Genomic DNA, 14,684 nt, shown 5'->3' with positions numbered 1-14,684 from the left:
CCCCCCGGCGAGCATCCATATGTTTACTACCCTTTCCTCTAAAAGCCCAATGATTGGAGACAAACCCACAGGTCCCAAGCAATCAAAACCACCTGGTACTAGCCTCCTCATTATGCCTCGACACTCTTGAGCAACCAAGACATTACGTGCTCGCTAGACGGGAAATACCTCAAGGCTACATATCTCTTACCGAACCTTGAGCTAGAACTCTCTGCCGCCGCTTTCTCATGAGTAAAAGAGACATAATGGTGAAGGGCATACCCTCTAAGGACTCCATGGTGTCTGATATATGGACACATCACACCGCAGGAGAAGAGGCACAATAAAGCATCATCCTCCCCAGATGAAATTGGGCAATCCCTCACTATGCTGCTCATACAAGAATACATGGGGCCCGATTCACAGAACTAACTTAAGACAAAATCCTAAACTTACTACTTTTGGTATTCACAGAAGGCATTTAGTAGTAGTAAAGTTAGGATTTTGTCTTAAGTTTGACTTAAGACAAACTTAAGACAGACTTAAGACAGACTTAAGTTAGGATTTTGTCTTAAGTTTGTCTTAAGTCTGTCTTAAGTCTGTCTTAAGTTTGTCCTAAGTCTGTCTTAAGTCTGTTTTAAGCGCGTCACTTGCTAGGGCTGCCAAGGGTCTTTCCTCTACTTCCTCGGCTGATCCTGGACCTTGGATGATTGCTTTCGAGCATCCCCATGGCAACCAGGCTCGCAATTGTCAGTTGACGATCATGTCTTCACCGCAAGCCGGTTTTGTTAGCAGCTGTTCACCGCAACTCCTATTTCTGCTTTTAAGGGCCCCACTTTTTACTACTCGTGTTGCCTTGGATTTATCACCAAAAAAAAAGAGAGATTGAAGCCTTTAATAATAATTACCAAAATAAAAATAAAAAAATATTAAAAGGAAATTATAGGGAGAAATTTCCATTGGGCAGCTAAACAGACCCTCTCTCTCTTTAATATATATATTTAAAGGCATCTCAGCTGTCCCCCTACTATGCCCTCTCTCCCCAATCCTCTACTCCAATATATTATCTTAGTGGCATATTGTCTGACTATGATTCAGATGAGGCTAGCGCCACTACCCCTAACATTGACACAGAAACATTTAGGAAAATGTTGGAAAGGGAGATGAGGACATGTATGATGGAAACCTTAAACCAGGTCATCCCCTCCAAGAGACCACTCCCTACTCAAGAGGATGAGAGTAGCGATATTATTATTGACGGCACATCTGTTCTAAGGGGTAAGAGAACCATAAAAGCAAACATTTTGATAATAATAACCCTATAATCACACTAGGAGGTCCTAGTTCCTCCTAAAACCTGGTAGGTCTTAGCACCTCAACACTTACTGGAGGTCCCCGCACCTCGAACTCCATGGGTGTCCTTAGTTGCAAAACTAATGTGGGTGCCCATAGCGGCACAAATTTTATGGGTGTCCCTAGCGGCACAAAATGTAATAGTGCTCAAAATAACATGGGAGATGATTTTTTAACGATAATGATTAATCAGACGCGCCCGACGAGTACGTCATACATTTAGATGAAGAGGATGATGATTTTTATAAAAATGAGGAGGAAGTTCCCACATCCTCTAAAGATAATATCATTGATCCCTTAGGGGTAGAAATGTTCTCACCACTTAACCTTAAACCTCCTAAAGCCTCAGAATAGTGGGCCCAAGACCACGTCGCAAAATGTATTAAAAAAATGGCTTAGTAACCTCCTTGAGAGGGAAACAAGGAATATCCTGAGAACAGAATGCTCCAGACCTTCCATCGATGAAAAAACCTGTCAAACCCCTAACTTTGAGCCCGTCCTCATAAAATTTCTCTTTAACCTCGGTCAGGTATTCTTGACGTCCTGGGTCCCCCTGCCAGAATTCTAGACTCAGCAGAGGAGAGCCACACCCCTCAGCACTGAATTGATACGAGGCTTGAGCCAGAGAGCCCTAATTCTCTTAGGCAACACCAACGCTAATCTTAATGCCGAGAGGCGTAGAATAATTCTTACTAAAATCAATAACCAAGCTGAGTGACATGGCTGACAAAGAACCCTCTCATAACCCTAAAGTCCTCCTTTTCGGTGAAGACCTTATCAAGTCGCTTGGCAAATATGTCTCAATTTTTACAGCCCTAGACAAGGCCCAGCAAAATATGAAAAAGATTTTTAACAATAACCTTTTTGGTCGGGCCGGAAGAAGGGGCCTTTCTTCCGGCCGCTTCAACCAGAGGCCCTATCAAAGATCACGTGGCTTCGGACATAGATACCAGCAATTTCACACCCCTACCTTCTACCCGCAATTTGGGAAAGGAACATGTTCGAGAGGATTTAGATCTCGTGGCTCATTCAGCTCAAACCCACCAAGTAATTGTCCCTCCCCTCTTTCCCATTAAAGGTGGGAGGCAGACTCAAACATTTTTTCTAAAATTCGAAGTTAATAACTCAGGATCCATGGGCCCTGAAGCTATCAAGGGGTTTATTTCGTACATATACCCACACAGCCCTCTTTTCCAAGACACATGCCTCTCTCTCAAGACAAACAAAAGATTGTAGAAGAGGAGATATCTTCCATGCTCCAAAAAGGCGCAATAATAGAGGTCCCCTTGGATACTTTAACATTTATAAGTACGTTATTTCTCGTGGAGAAAAAAGGGAAAGGTTGGAGACCTGTAATAAACTTAAAACAACTCAATAAATACCTAGTGTACAGACCTTTCAAGATGGAGGGTATCCATCTCTTGAGAGACCTTCTCTTGGAAGGAGATTGGTTGGTCAAACTGGATATCAAGAACGCATATTTCACCCTTCCTATGGCCCAAATTCCCAACCTTTCCTCCAATTTATGTGGAAAAATCATCTTTATCATTTCCAGGCCCTCCCCTTCAGGCTCTCTTCTGCCTCTTGGTGTTTTACCAAGGTCATGAGAACAATTGCTTCTTTCCTAAGAGAAAGAGGTGTCTGCCTTATCATATATCTCGACGACATTCTGCTAATGTCTTAGGACCTTCCACAAATACTTCAAGACCTGAAAACCGTAGTGGACCTTCTAGAGAATGAAGGATTCATTATAAACAAAGAAAAATCTATCCTGACTCCCTCCAAATCTCTGGAATTCCTCGGTTTCACCGTAGATACCTCCAAGTGCCTTCTCCTTCTCCCTTCTGCCAAAATAACAAAGATCAAGAAAGAAATAAGACACGTCTTGAGATACAAGAACAAGACCTTCCTCTGAGGGAACTGGCCAGACTTCTCGGCCTTCTCTCCTCCTCTATTCAGGCGATTTTTCCTGGACCCCTGAACTATCGGGCCCTACAAAGGATAAAAGAAAAAGCCCTAAGATCTGGTCTCTGTTACGAAGACCGGATTACCCTGGACCAGGAAGCCCAATCGGAATCAACCTGGTGGCTAGACAACCTAGAGGCCGCCCTATCCAATCTAGCCAGGAGACTTTGGATGTTCTGTCTGGAACACAAAATTGCACTCAAAGCAGAATCTTTTCCCAGAAAGTCAAACATCTCTGCCGATTGGAATTCCAGATTCCTGTTAGATCACAGTGACTGGAAACTCAATGTTTTCATTTTCAGAACCCTGAACAGGATCTGGGGCACACTAGAGATAGACCTGTTTGCGAGCAGACTAAAGTCACAACTCGAGAAATACTTCAGCTGGATGTCCGATCCCGGTGCCCTTGCAGTCAACTCTTGTCTACAACCTTGTTCAGGAATCAATGCTTATACCTTCCCTCCCTTTGCCATGATTCAAAGGGTCTTACAGAAAGTGAGACAAGACCAGTGCTCCCTTGTCCTGATAACTCTGTTCTGGCCCTCTCAGGCATGGTTCCCCACCACTCTGAAACTTGCATGCAAGCCCCCCTTCCTAATCCCTACACAAGAGAATCTCCTAACAGATGTAAACTGAGAGTTTCACCCCCTACGCAAAACAGGGAGTTTGAACCTTCTTGCTTGGAAAGTGTCAAGAGATCCAACGAAATCTCAGGGCTTTCGTCATCAGCTGCAACACTTCTCAGAGAGTCTTGGGCCCAAAGTACTCACTACAGATAAGACAACATCTGGAAATGCTGGGTTTGTTAGTGCCTGGAAAGGAACTTGGATTCCTTACAGGCATGTATTGTTGACGTAGTTAACTTTTTGGCCCAACAATTTGATAAGGGTTTAAGCTATAGATCTATCAATTTTTATAGATCGGCTATCTCCGCTGGCCACATACTCGTCAATGTGAAAACGGTAGCTAAAAATTCCATTGTTTGCAGAGTAATGAAAAGCATTTGGCTAAGAAGGCCTCCTAAAGCCAAATATGAAACCCTCTGGGATGTAAACGTAATATTGGACCTTTTTAATTCATGGTCAGATAACTTCCTTCTGAATAGGAAGTCCCTTTCCATCAAGCTTGCTACTCTTCTATGTCTTATCTCTTGCTGTAGATTCTCTGACGTCAAAGCTCTGGAGATATCTAACAGATCTTATAACATCTTTGGAGTCAAATTCGAAATTTACAGAAGAACCAAAACCATGCCTGATTCTATCTTCTATCCACGTTTCGATCAGAAAATGTCTTCTCTACGCCCAGCACATGAGAAGCAACTTCTCATTTCATTCGTTAAACCTCATAAAGCTTTAACCTCAACATCTATTGCTAGATGGGTTAAAACTGCCATGAACTTAGCAGATATTGATTGAACAAAATTTCAAGCCCATGCTGTTAGAGGTGCTATGGCCAGTAATTCTCTATGGTCTGGAGGTAAGTTGGATGACATTTTCAAAGCGGCCGACTGGTCAAACGCTAACACATTTGCACGTCACTATTGCAAACCAATTGAACATATTTCTAATGTTGTTTTATAAACCTACCAACATGCATAATGTAGCCTCCGTTCTTGTAATGGAATTGCGATTCTCCCATTACCATGACTAGAGAATCTGGATTTCATTAAAGACACGGAGGCTGACATTATCCCACCCTCCCCATTCCCTAGTGTATGGTGATTTCTTTATCAATTCCTATTTGTTTAGATTGATATCTGTGGTGCTTATGAATGAACACTTATCTTGGGTTTCATATGGTTTGCTTATTCTAGAGACATTTACTGCTCTCTCTCTATTTTCAGGTAACCCTTCTTCATAACACGACGGTCTCTTTTGGTTACTTCTTTCTTCACACCTCCATTTGGATCCTTTAGAAGCTTTCAAGTCTTCAATCCAAAATCTCGGAAGTTTATCATATCTCTGAATTTACTTATTTTCTCCTCGACATTTAAAAGAGGCAGATTGTTGTCAGCTCACGCCATTTATTTTCTTTCAATGTTCTTTTCTGGAACTTTGTGTTGTGATGTATGCGGCTGCTTGGAGACTGCATTAAAAGATCTTGCATAATGTCAGCCTCCGTGTCTTTAATGAAATCCAGATTCTCTAGTCATGGTAATAGGAGAATCACAATTTAATACCCTCACATAATATTGAAAAGGCGCCAATTACCTCAAGGTTAAAATCTTGTAGTGACAGACATGAATCAATAAGTCTCAGGTAGTCCCTTACCATCTTAAAAAATCGATTGGTGTAGTTGGCTCCAAACCAATCTTAAATTGTCTTAGAGGGGGTCAAATTCCTAGAGCCACACTCATTGTTATATGTCGGCCTCGGGGAAACTCTCAGTTGTATTATAATGGGATTGTGATCACCGTGAGTAGTCAGGACAACCTTAGCTTTCATTAAACAATCCTCAAGAATAGGAGAAATAAAAACTTAATCTATAGTAGAGGCACTACGCCTACCTCTGAATGTTGGTCCAGGCGGGTCATTGTTATTAGATACAGCAACAATTTCCATCACATTGGTTAAATTATGTTTAACCCTTGCATGCTCATGACGGCCGGGGGCCATCATGAGTCACGGTGGGCGTGTGCTCACGACGGCCGAGGGCAGTCCGAATCCCGCCCACTAATTAGAATGCCCGCACAGCGCAAAAATTTCCCGCGCATGCAAGGGGTTAAGCAAATGATCTTGTAAATAAATGGCCCTGTTACATAGATGCAACTTAGAGCTAAGTCCAATGATTTAGGTAGTTTCCCTAGGAATTTTTTCGTTAAAGTCACTCCACAAACAGATGCCAGCTGTATTACCAAATCCATTGCGATGTTGTAGAGTTCTGATAAATTTAAACAAGTTGATGAAATTTACAATCAGGTGCAGAATAAAAATAATTATTATAAAAATGAATTAAACATATGGATACCCCCTCCTATATATTAATGCTTGAAATGTATCACTATTTGCATCTAAAACCTTGATGCTACCTCCCACAGCAATGTTGAGCCAAATTGAGAGACCACCAGATGGGCAACCAGACTTGGAAATGGAGGCAAGAGTGTTAAAACATTCAAACCCTTCAATGTATAAAAGTCTTGAATAGCCCAAGTCTCCTGAAACATAAGAACATCCTGCTCTTTTACTATGTCTAGTCAGTCTGGTAGGGATATTTTTGACTCCAAGCCAGCAGCATTCCAACTTAGTACTTTTAAATTTGAGTCGTTAGTTGCTTTATTTAATGTATCATGTTTGGCTTGCTCTGAGGGATGGGCATTCAACATAAAAGTGGATTTATTAGTTACCAAAGGTGGTGTAAGTCAATTCTGGCTATCCAAATCGGACAGTGCTAGGAACATATTGTGCGTGATTGGTTGGGGGACGTCATTTATCAGGCACCAGGGAACCTGTTTATTAAAATTGCCCAGCGGTAATGCGTAAATATGCGTGGAGTTAGTAGTAGAATCCTGCGCCCTCAATAATGACCTGACTATGGACGGCCTACGGAAATTGATCACTATGCAGTCCCCCGCGATGTTCTTTGTTGACACCCTCACCCATCCTACTCTTCATACCATAATTATGTTATTCATATCTGACACCTTAAATCTCAAGTGTTTGGATAGCCAGTCCACACATTTGTTGCGTAATATATCCCAGGTCTTCCCCTGTTCCTTCATGAGAGTTGTTACCCCTGCCACCACTAAAACATAGAGACATGCTACTGGTGGCAGTCCCAAAACCTCTGTGTTAGACTCAATGGGTCCCTCTCCCTTAGGGTTAGGTATAGTACTACTCAGACTGCCTAACTTTGGGTTCACGCCTTGTAAGCTGATCACTGGTTCAGGCTGGCTGGTAAAGGGTACGTTTTGGGCAGACCTGGGTATATTTCGTACACTATTAAGGGAGGGAGGGTTTTCATGCTCACCATTGGGCTGGGTAAAAGGAGCTCCTTAACCTTGCTACATGTTACACATGGGCTATTGAGCAGAGGGCCATTAGACAGAGTTGGATTTAGGATCAATTGACCAGAGCTCCACCCTGCATTAGTAAATAAAGACAGACCCACCCCTGGGGTAGCAACAGTCTGATCAGTCTCTTGGTGTCCGCTCATTTTATTGAACATAGTGTCCAGATGATCTAAACGTTCCCAAAGTGAGGGGAAGTTCTTGTCTATCAACTCTTTTACTCGTACGAGGACAGTATCATTGACGGTGTCAAAAAGCACATCCACGATAACACTATGTGCTGAGATAAGGGATACAACCTCGGTCTGTGTACTTTTAGAATTAGTTGATACCACCTCAGGGATACAGATGATCAATGAAGACTGTATCCATGAGCTGAAGACAGTGCGTGATGAATTGGAACTAGAACGAGTGGATTGTTTCATTTTAGAACTGTTGGGCTTTCCAGGCTTCCTTTTGCACATAGCCACTAGGACTGAAGCAGGGGCTAGTGTGTCCGTGTTTAGGTGCAGCCCAGTCATGTCAGCACCCTTCGCGCTCCCACTGGAGAAAGCTATCTTATTAGGTATGTTATTAACACTGGTTCTCAGAAGCATCACAGTGCTATGGGCAACTGTAGGTGTGTGTCTGACTGGCGTGTAACTACCTGCAGGACGGGGAGATAAGTCCGCTGGGGACCCTCCTGCTGTAGAACCGTTCGGTAATGCCTCACTTCCCAGGGATAAACATCGTTCAGGAAGTGCAATTTTGCTAGAGACAATGATAACAACCCTCTCTAACATACTGTCGATGGTAGTGGTAGCAGGCCGCAGTGTTGTCCCTGTGCGTTTCCCCATGGTTAAAACTAGAGTCCGTTTCGTTATGAAAGGACATTTACCTCAGTCACTTAGTCAATTAGCTGTGAGTGAATGAAAGAGGGGTGGCCCAGCCCTGCCTCTTTCTGGTGCTGACAGGCACAAACAGGCCCGCCCTTGGCCCGTGCTTCACCCTGGTGCTGCGCGGGCATGCCCGTGAGCGTCCCACACTGTGGGAGCCTCGAGCAGTTAATGAGTGCCTCCAGGCGTGGGTCATTGGTGGTGGTTCCGGCCGCAAATAAAGCTGGGGCTGGTAGTCCCCTGGACGGTAGCAGTGCCCAGCTAGCGCGGTGTTGGGCTCCCGTGCTGCGAGAGCCTCGAGCAGTTAGTGGGTGCCTCCAGGCGCGGGTTGTTGGCTGCGGTTCCGGCTGCAAAGCAGGCAGGGACTGGTAACCCCCTGGGCGGCAGCAGTGACCAGCTAGCGTGGTGTTGGGCTCCCGTGCTGCGGGTGCCTCGAGCAGTTAATAAGCGCCTTCAGGTGCTGGTCGTTGGCGGTGGTTCAATCCACAAAGCAGGCTGGGCCTAGTAGTCGCCTGGACGGCAGGAGTGACCAACTGGTGTGGTGTTTGACCCATATCATCACCATATCTTTACAGATGAATGCAAGCGAAGATGGATGGAATGTTTCACAGGCCACAACCCAGTGTGATATGTTGTAATAGTCACTTGAGTCCAGATTTCGGAGGCATCCAAGTCTTAAGTGATATTCAGTATTCAATATGTATTTTAATGATAACTACTTTGAAAATCCCGGTACACCTTCTCTGTGGCAATACATTGGATTTGTCATAAGCAAGCACTATGCCGGTCCCTGCAATGGAAAAAAGTTAATCTCATCCCAAGTTAACCTTACCTGCACCTCTTCAAATTCTAGAGTCTCTGGGACTTTGGGGTCAGCGTCCCATGGATTTGGAGGATTCAGTTCAACCAGAGAAAGTCCTTTGTCTTCGCCTCTTTCAATAACTACAGTAAACAATATAAAACATAAATAATTGAGATAACTCTGTAATTTTCAGGCTCTACAATAGGAATCACTGTTATCTTATTGTATGTGTGGAAATCTCATTGGTGTTTGCTCTCTTTCACTGCATTTATCATTTAAAAAGAAAACACATTGATGTCTATTTATGTGCCGACTTCCTGTTACCGCAAATATATTAGGACCATATCCACAATGATTTGGCTACAAATAGGTGTGCCTTGCTCTTGTAGTACTCCTGAAATCCAGAAGTATGCCAGCAGTATCCCTAATGTAAGAGTGGCTTACTGCAGGAACCCAGGAGTAAGCCAGAAGCACTTCGAGAGTAAATTTCATCAGAATCTCTGTGGCTTGGGTTTATAGGATTACAAAACTGTAATGTTGTAAAATGCTTAGGACCAACATAATATGATGCATGTAGCCTCTGACTGCTCAACTCCTGCCTATTTAATTTGGAGGTGATGTTGGGGTCAGGTAGCACACCAAACCCCTGGCTAAATCTATCCCTGACTCTGAATTATTATTGGCAGCATAGCCAGCACTTAATTTCAACATTGGCAGTGAGGAGGTATGTGGGGAAATCCGTGTGATATACCCAAGTTGACTATGTTTCCATGTAGATGTTCAACTGAAGTTATAGCTCGGATTATATGTGTTCCTAGGACATGAGTAATTTGTCATGTGCTTTCATAGCTGAACATGCCTGGCTGTACCGGTAGCAATCCCAAGGATTCACTGAGGTGAATAGAGGCCCTCTTTTTGGTTAGTCATTAGCAAATGGTTCCAGCATTTAGCGTTCCTCGGCCAACAGGTCAGAAAAAGGAATGGCCGAATTACTTACAAGTAATTTGGATTACTCCAAGTTCAGGGCTTCCTTGTCACAGTCCTAATGAGAGTGAGTCTCACCCTGGAAATAAGCAACTTCTTTGCTTTCTCCAATTTCTTGTTCTCCGCCTCAAATGCAAAATAAGGATGCAGTGATACGGTGTCTCACCCTATACTGTTAGACTGCCTTGCTTCCATTGGAATGTAGGTCGTTGTTCTTAGTTGTCTCTCGTCTTTGTTAAAAGATACACAGACTATAGTCAACCCGCTTTTAGCTGAGACTTCAAAAACACCCTGTAAGAGTCTAAGGGCCCCATGTAGGTAAATTAGATTTATCGATTCATAAATACCGAATTTTACCGATTCGGTATTCATGAATCGGTAAATCTAATGTAGGTAATTTTTCGGTAAAAAATAGCGAATCGGTAGGATTTGGTATTTACCGATTCTGTAATTACAGAATCAATATTTGTCATTGATTCCTATGGGCCTTGAAGCCCATAGGATTCAATAGCAAATACCGATTCGGTAATTACAGAATCGGTAAAATTACTGAATTGCCAAGGGGGACAGGGTGTCACTTTGACACCCTGTTGCACCCCTGTTTGTGGCTTGTGTGCCATGTGACACACAGACATGCCCTTAGGGCATGTATGTGTGCCACATGGCACAGGTGTACATGCACAGATGTGCATGTACACAGGTATTCGTTATTTACCATGCAATAGTATTACATGGTAAATAACAAATCGGTAAGGGCCTGTGGCACTGTTTTCAGTTCCACCTACATATATATTTACCAATTCGGTAAATATACAGAATCGGTATTTTACCGAATCGGTAACTTTGCCGATTCGGTAAATATGCCGATTCTGTAAATTTTAAGGCCCCTACATCTCCATTTGCAAATACCGGTCGGTAACGGCCGAAATCGGTCGTTACCGACCGGTAATTGCCGACCTACATCTGGCATTAAAGTGCTCAGTGCTGAGCCCCATATTATATATTATTTATGCAACTCCGTTTTTCGCTTCGATTCAGACCTTTGGGATGGATTTCTGTTGACATGTAAATGACACTCAACTTATACTGCCTTTGTACAGCAACAGAAAATTCACTTCAGCCCAACCTCAAAGACTGCATGCGCCAAACCTACGTGGATGACCCTTAACAAGCTGAAACTCACAACCGACTACATCAAAATTGTAGTCTTTTGAACGAAAATCTCTCAGAATCATAGCTGGTGGCCTACTGAACTTGTCTTTCCACCTGCTCTCTTTTCTACAGTTCTAAATACAGGGATTATTGTTGATAAGCGGTGTTAGAAATTAGGTTACTGGTTGAGGAGATTGTGAAACCCTAATCAAACAGTACCACAATTCTTGTTAGGAGAGGCACAAGCAAAACCCCAAATTACCTACCCTGTGCTCAACCCTCTGGTAGCTTGGCACAGAGAATTCATGGTTTACTAAGTGGCAATGTGAATAGTATTTATGCAGCAGTTCAAACAGTAATAAAGTGAAAACACAACACAAGATAAAAATCCCAAACAATTTCGAAAACATAGAGCTAATTTTTATAAATAAATTAAGACCAAAACGACAAAAATGCAATCAGTAGAACCAGAGATAGGCAAGTTTAAACATTTCAGTGAAAATAGCACCAAAAAGCACAAGGTGCCAACTGTGGATATCTGATATGGTGGACCTGGACAAACTTGCGAGTTCAGGCTGAACGAGATGGAGCGAGGGCCAGCTGCAGGGACTCAGTAGAGCCGACTAAACACGAGTACCTTTTATCCTGGTTGTGGAGCGTAGCGAGGTCCTGCGTCAAAGCTGCGTTGCGCATTTGAGGCGATGCGTCGGTTCCAAGAGGCTATGAAGGTGTTATGCAAGGTCCTGTGTCATCATTGAAATCCTGTTGATGAAGGCTTGTAATGCAAAGTTCGGCATGAAGAATGCTTCGCACAGTTCAGATGAGTTGCGATACAAGAACCCCGCACTGTTGATGTTGCCATCGGTGAGAGATTTGGGATCCAAGGGCCTGCTGAATATGCATTGTTGAGAGGTTGATGCAGTCCTTGCATTATGGGAATGCTGGCTGCAGAGGTGCTGTCTTGGGTCTGCTAGGGATGTGCTACACAGCAGAGGGGGTACACTGGTTCTACTGGATCACCAGACAAGCTGAAGTGCACCTTCAGGCCCATTTCCAAGAATCCAGGCCTGGGATGGGACCATTTGGCGGGGTAAAACTCACTGATGACAGAGTCCAAGCGCTGGGTTCAAGATTGTTGGTGCCTTCTGTCCCTGAGGCTCCAGTAAGAAGGCCAGTCAACTGGCCATTGGATTCCCTTTAGGGTCTTGGGTTCAACAGTTGCAGGCCCGGTCTTTCTCACGCAGGTAAGAGGGCAGCAGGTAGTAGATCAACACAGCAGGGCAGCAGTCCTTCAGCGCACTAGTCCAGCAGTCCACAAGTCCAGAAGTGTACTGAAGAGTTGGTATCTGAGGTCCACTATTTATATCAGGACCTTCCTATGAAGTGAGAGAGTTTTCCTTTAAAGTTCACAGCTTTCCTGCCTTCCCTGTCCTGGCTCCAGACTAATGGCAGGGGCTATGCATTTTTTTTTGTGAGGCAGGACACAGCCTATGCAAGTGTAAGTAGGGCTATGTCCAGCTCTGCCCTATAATCCTGCAAGTGATGGCCTATCCCGACACACCTAAGCTCTCTATTACGTATGGCTGTCTAGGAGGAATACACAAAACGCAGCTGCACTCAGTCATGTGACCCAGAGACAGGCACTAAATGGCTAAGGCAGAAAAATCCCAACTTTCTAAAAGTGGTGTTTTCAAAATTATAATTTAAAATCCGACTTCACCATAAAAGATGATTTTATATTACAATTCCAAATTCACCACACATGAACCAGTATCCTGTTCCCATTTGGACGTTGCAACTTATTAAATGCAACAAGCGGACTTCAATTTTATTTTATGGGAAAGCTAGGCACTGCAGTAGGGAAAAATAAAATGTTCACTGCCAGGACATGTTAAACTAAAATGTACATGTCCAACTTTTTTAATACACTGCACCCTGCCATCTGGTTGCCCAAGGCCTACCCTAGGGTCGACTTACATGTATTAAATAGGACAGTTTGGTCCTGGCAAAAGGTTTATTTTACCAGGTTGACATTACAGTTTTAAACTGCACATGCAGGCTGCGATGGCAGACCTAAGAATACTTAAGTGGGTTGTATAATCAGTGCTGCAGGCTCACTAGTAGCATTTGGGCCCTGTGCACAGATGGTGCCACTTCACTAGGGACTTACAAGTAAATGAAACATGTGAATTGGATGTAAGTCACTTCTATCATATTTTAGGGGGAGAGCACAAGCATTTTAGCATAGTTTCTCAGTGGTAAAGTGTGCAGTGTCCTAAATCCAGCAAAAACAAAGTTAGCAAAACAGGTGGGTTGACAGCAAAAAGTTAGGAGGAAAACCATACAAAGGATTCTAGGTCTAACAAGCAGTTTCTATTTATTCTTCAATTTGATAAGATCTCTTCAATGGGGGGGCGTGGCTTGCCGGCAACTAAGATAGCCGCTCGTGAGTGAAGCTCCGCTCATCGAGTATGTGTAATCCCCCCAACATCCGTTTAAACTGATCCATATTGCCCCTCAGTTCCCAGACTGGGAACCCACAGGATCTGTGCACCACCTGCCGTGACAATGACACAAATCCATCGCCGCCACCCGGATATATCGAATCAGAGGTTAACAGCTGATCGGAGTACGGAGCCTCGGCCATGACGTCGCACGGTGCTCCGCTGCGCGAGCTCTGGCTTTGGGACCTGGGCCGTCTGGACAGGGCCAGTGTCTGCAAACGATCCGGGGCACTGTGTGGTTTCGGGGCTGTCCAGCTTTCCACCAACGCTGTGCCGGAGTGGCCCTGGGGCCCCCCTGTATCGGTGGGCGGACCAAGGGATTACAAGGACGTCGGAGGAGGTGACCGCCGGTGTTGCTCCGGCATCGATTGCGGGGCACTGGAGTGGAGGTGAGTGTCGGGGCTTTGATCGGGTCCCCACCTCCCTCCTCGCAGTTCCTGCTTTTTGCTGTGGCGGCCCCCCCTTGGAGGTGTACAGATTTCACGGGGCTCCTTCCCGCCATGGCTCGCCTTCTGCCTCTGAAGCACCGACGGTCCCAGGCAGCCTGAAAATACGCTCGTGGCTGCCTCTACTTGCCCCCCCCCACCGAGACCAACTAGGCCGGTGGTACAATTGGCCTGTGGACATTCTGGCATATGACCACCCCCCATGATCTTAGCAGCCGCCATTTTGTGATGCTCACCGCTTGCTGAGGTCTCTTGATTGAACCTGAGGGGGGCTTGCTTTCAAAGGCGAATTTGTCCTTGACGAGTGAATTACTGCTGAAAGCGGACGCACTTGTTCTGGCAGACACCGGGTTGAGGTGGGCCTATAGGTGGCGCATGCACCCCATCTGGTGGAAGTCCCGAGGGGTCCGACAGGCCACAGACCCATTGGTCCTGGGTGTGAGGGCCGTACCGGCTCATTATTTAATAAGGGGATTGGCGCCCACAAACTTCTCGGAGCCATCGAGATCTGATATAATGTCGACCCTGCGCCAAGATATTCTGTCCTGGCGACCCTCATTTCCTGGGCCTACACAATCTCCTGCAGCAGGAATCATTTCTCGATGGTCCCTCTGGACA

At 44.7% G+C, this 14,684-nt stretch overlaps 1 protein-coding gene across 2 annotated transcripts in view; it reads right to left on the bottom strand.

The window, feature by feature from the left end:
• LOC144827366 (cytidine monophosphate-N-acetylneuraminic acid hydroxylase-like) overlaps positions 1–14,684 on the bottom strand; it is a 537,565-nt gene that overhangs the window by 363,102 nt on the left and 159,779 nt on the right. For both annotated transcript variants that reach the window (XM_078685708.1, XM_078685707.1), the window contains exon 4: positions 9,011–9,120. In XM_078685708.1, coding sequence (XP_078541834.1) covers positions 9,011–9,120 — 110 coding nt within the window. The remainder of the gene's footprint in view (positions 1–9,010; positions 9,121–14,684) is intronic.

Source organism: Lissotriton helveticus, chromosome 4_1 (assembly GCF_964261635.1).
Source record: "Lissotriton helveticus chromosome 4_1, aLisHel1.1, whole genome shotgun sequence".
In the NCBI taxonomy this organism is placed as follows: Eukaryota; Metazoa; Chordata; class Amphibia; order Caudata; family Salamandridae; genus Lissotriton; species Lissotriton helveticus.
Note: the sequence above shows the minus strand (reverse complement) of the source record. Positions and strands in the feature narration are given on the sequence as shown.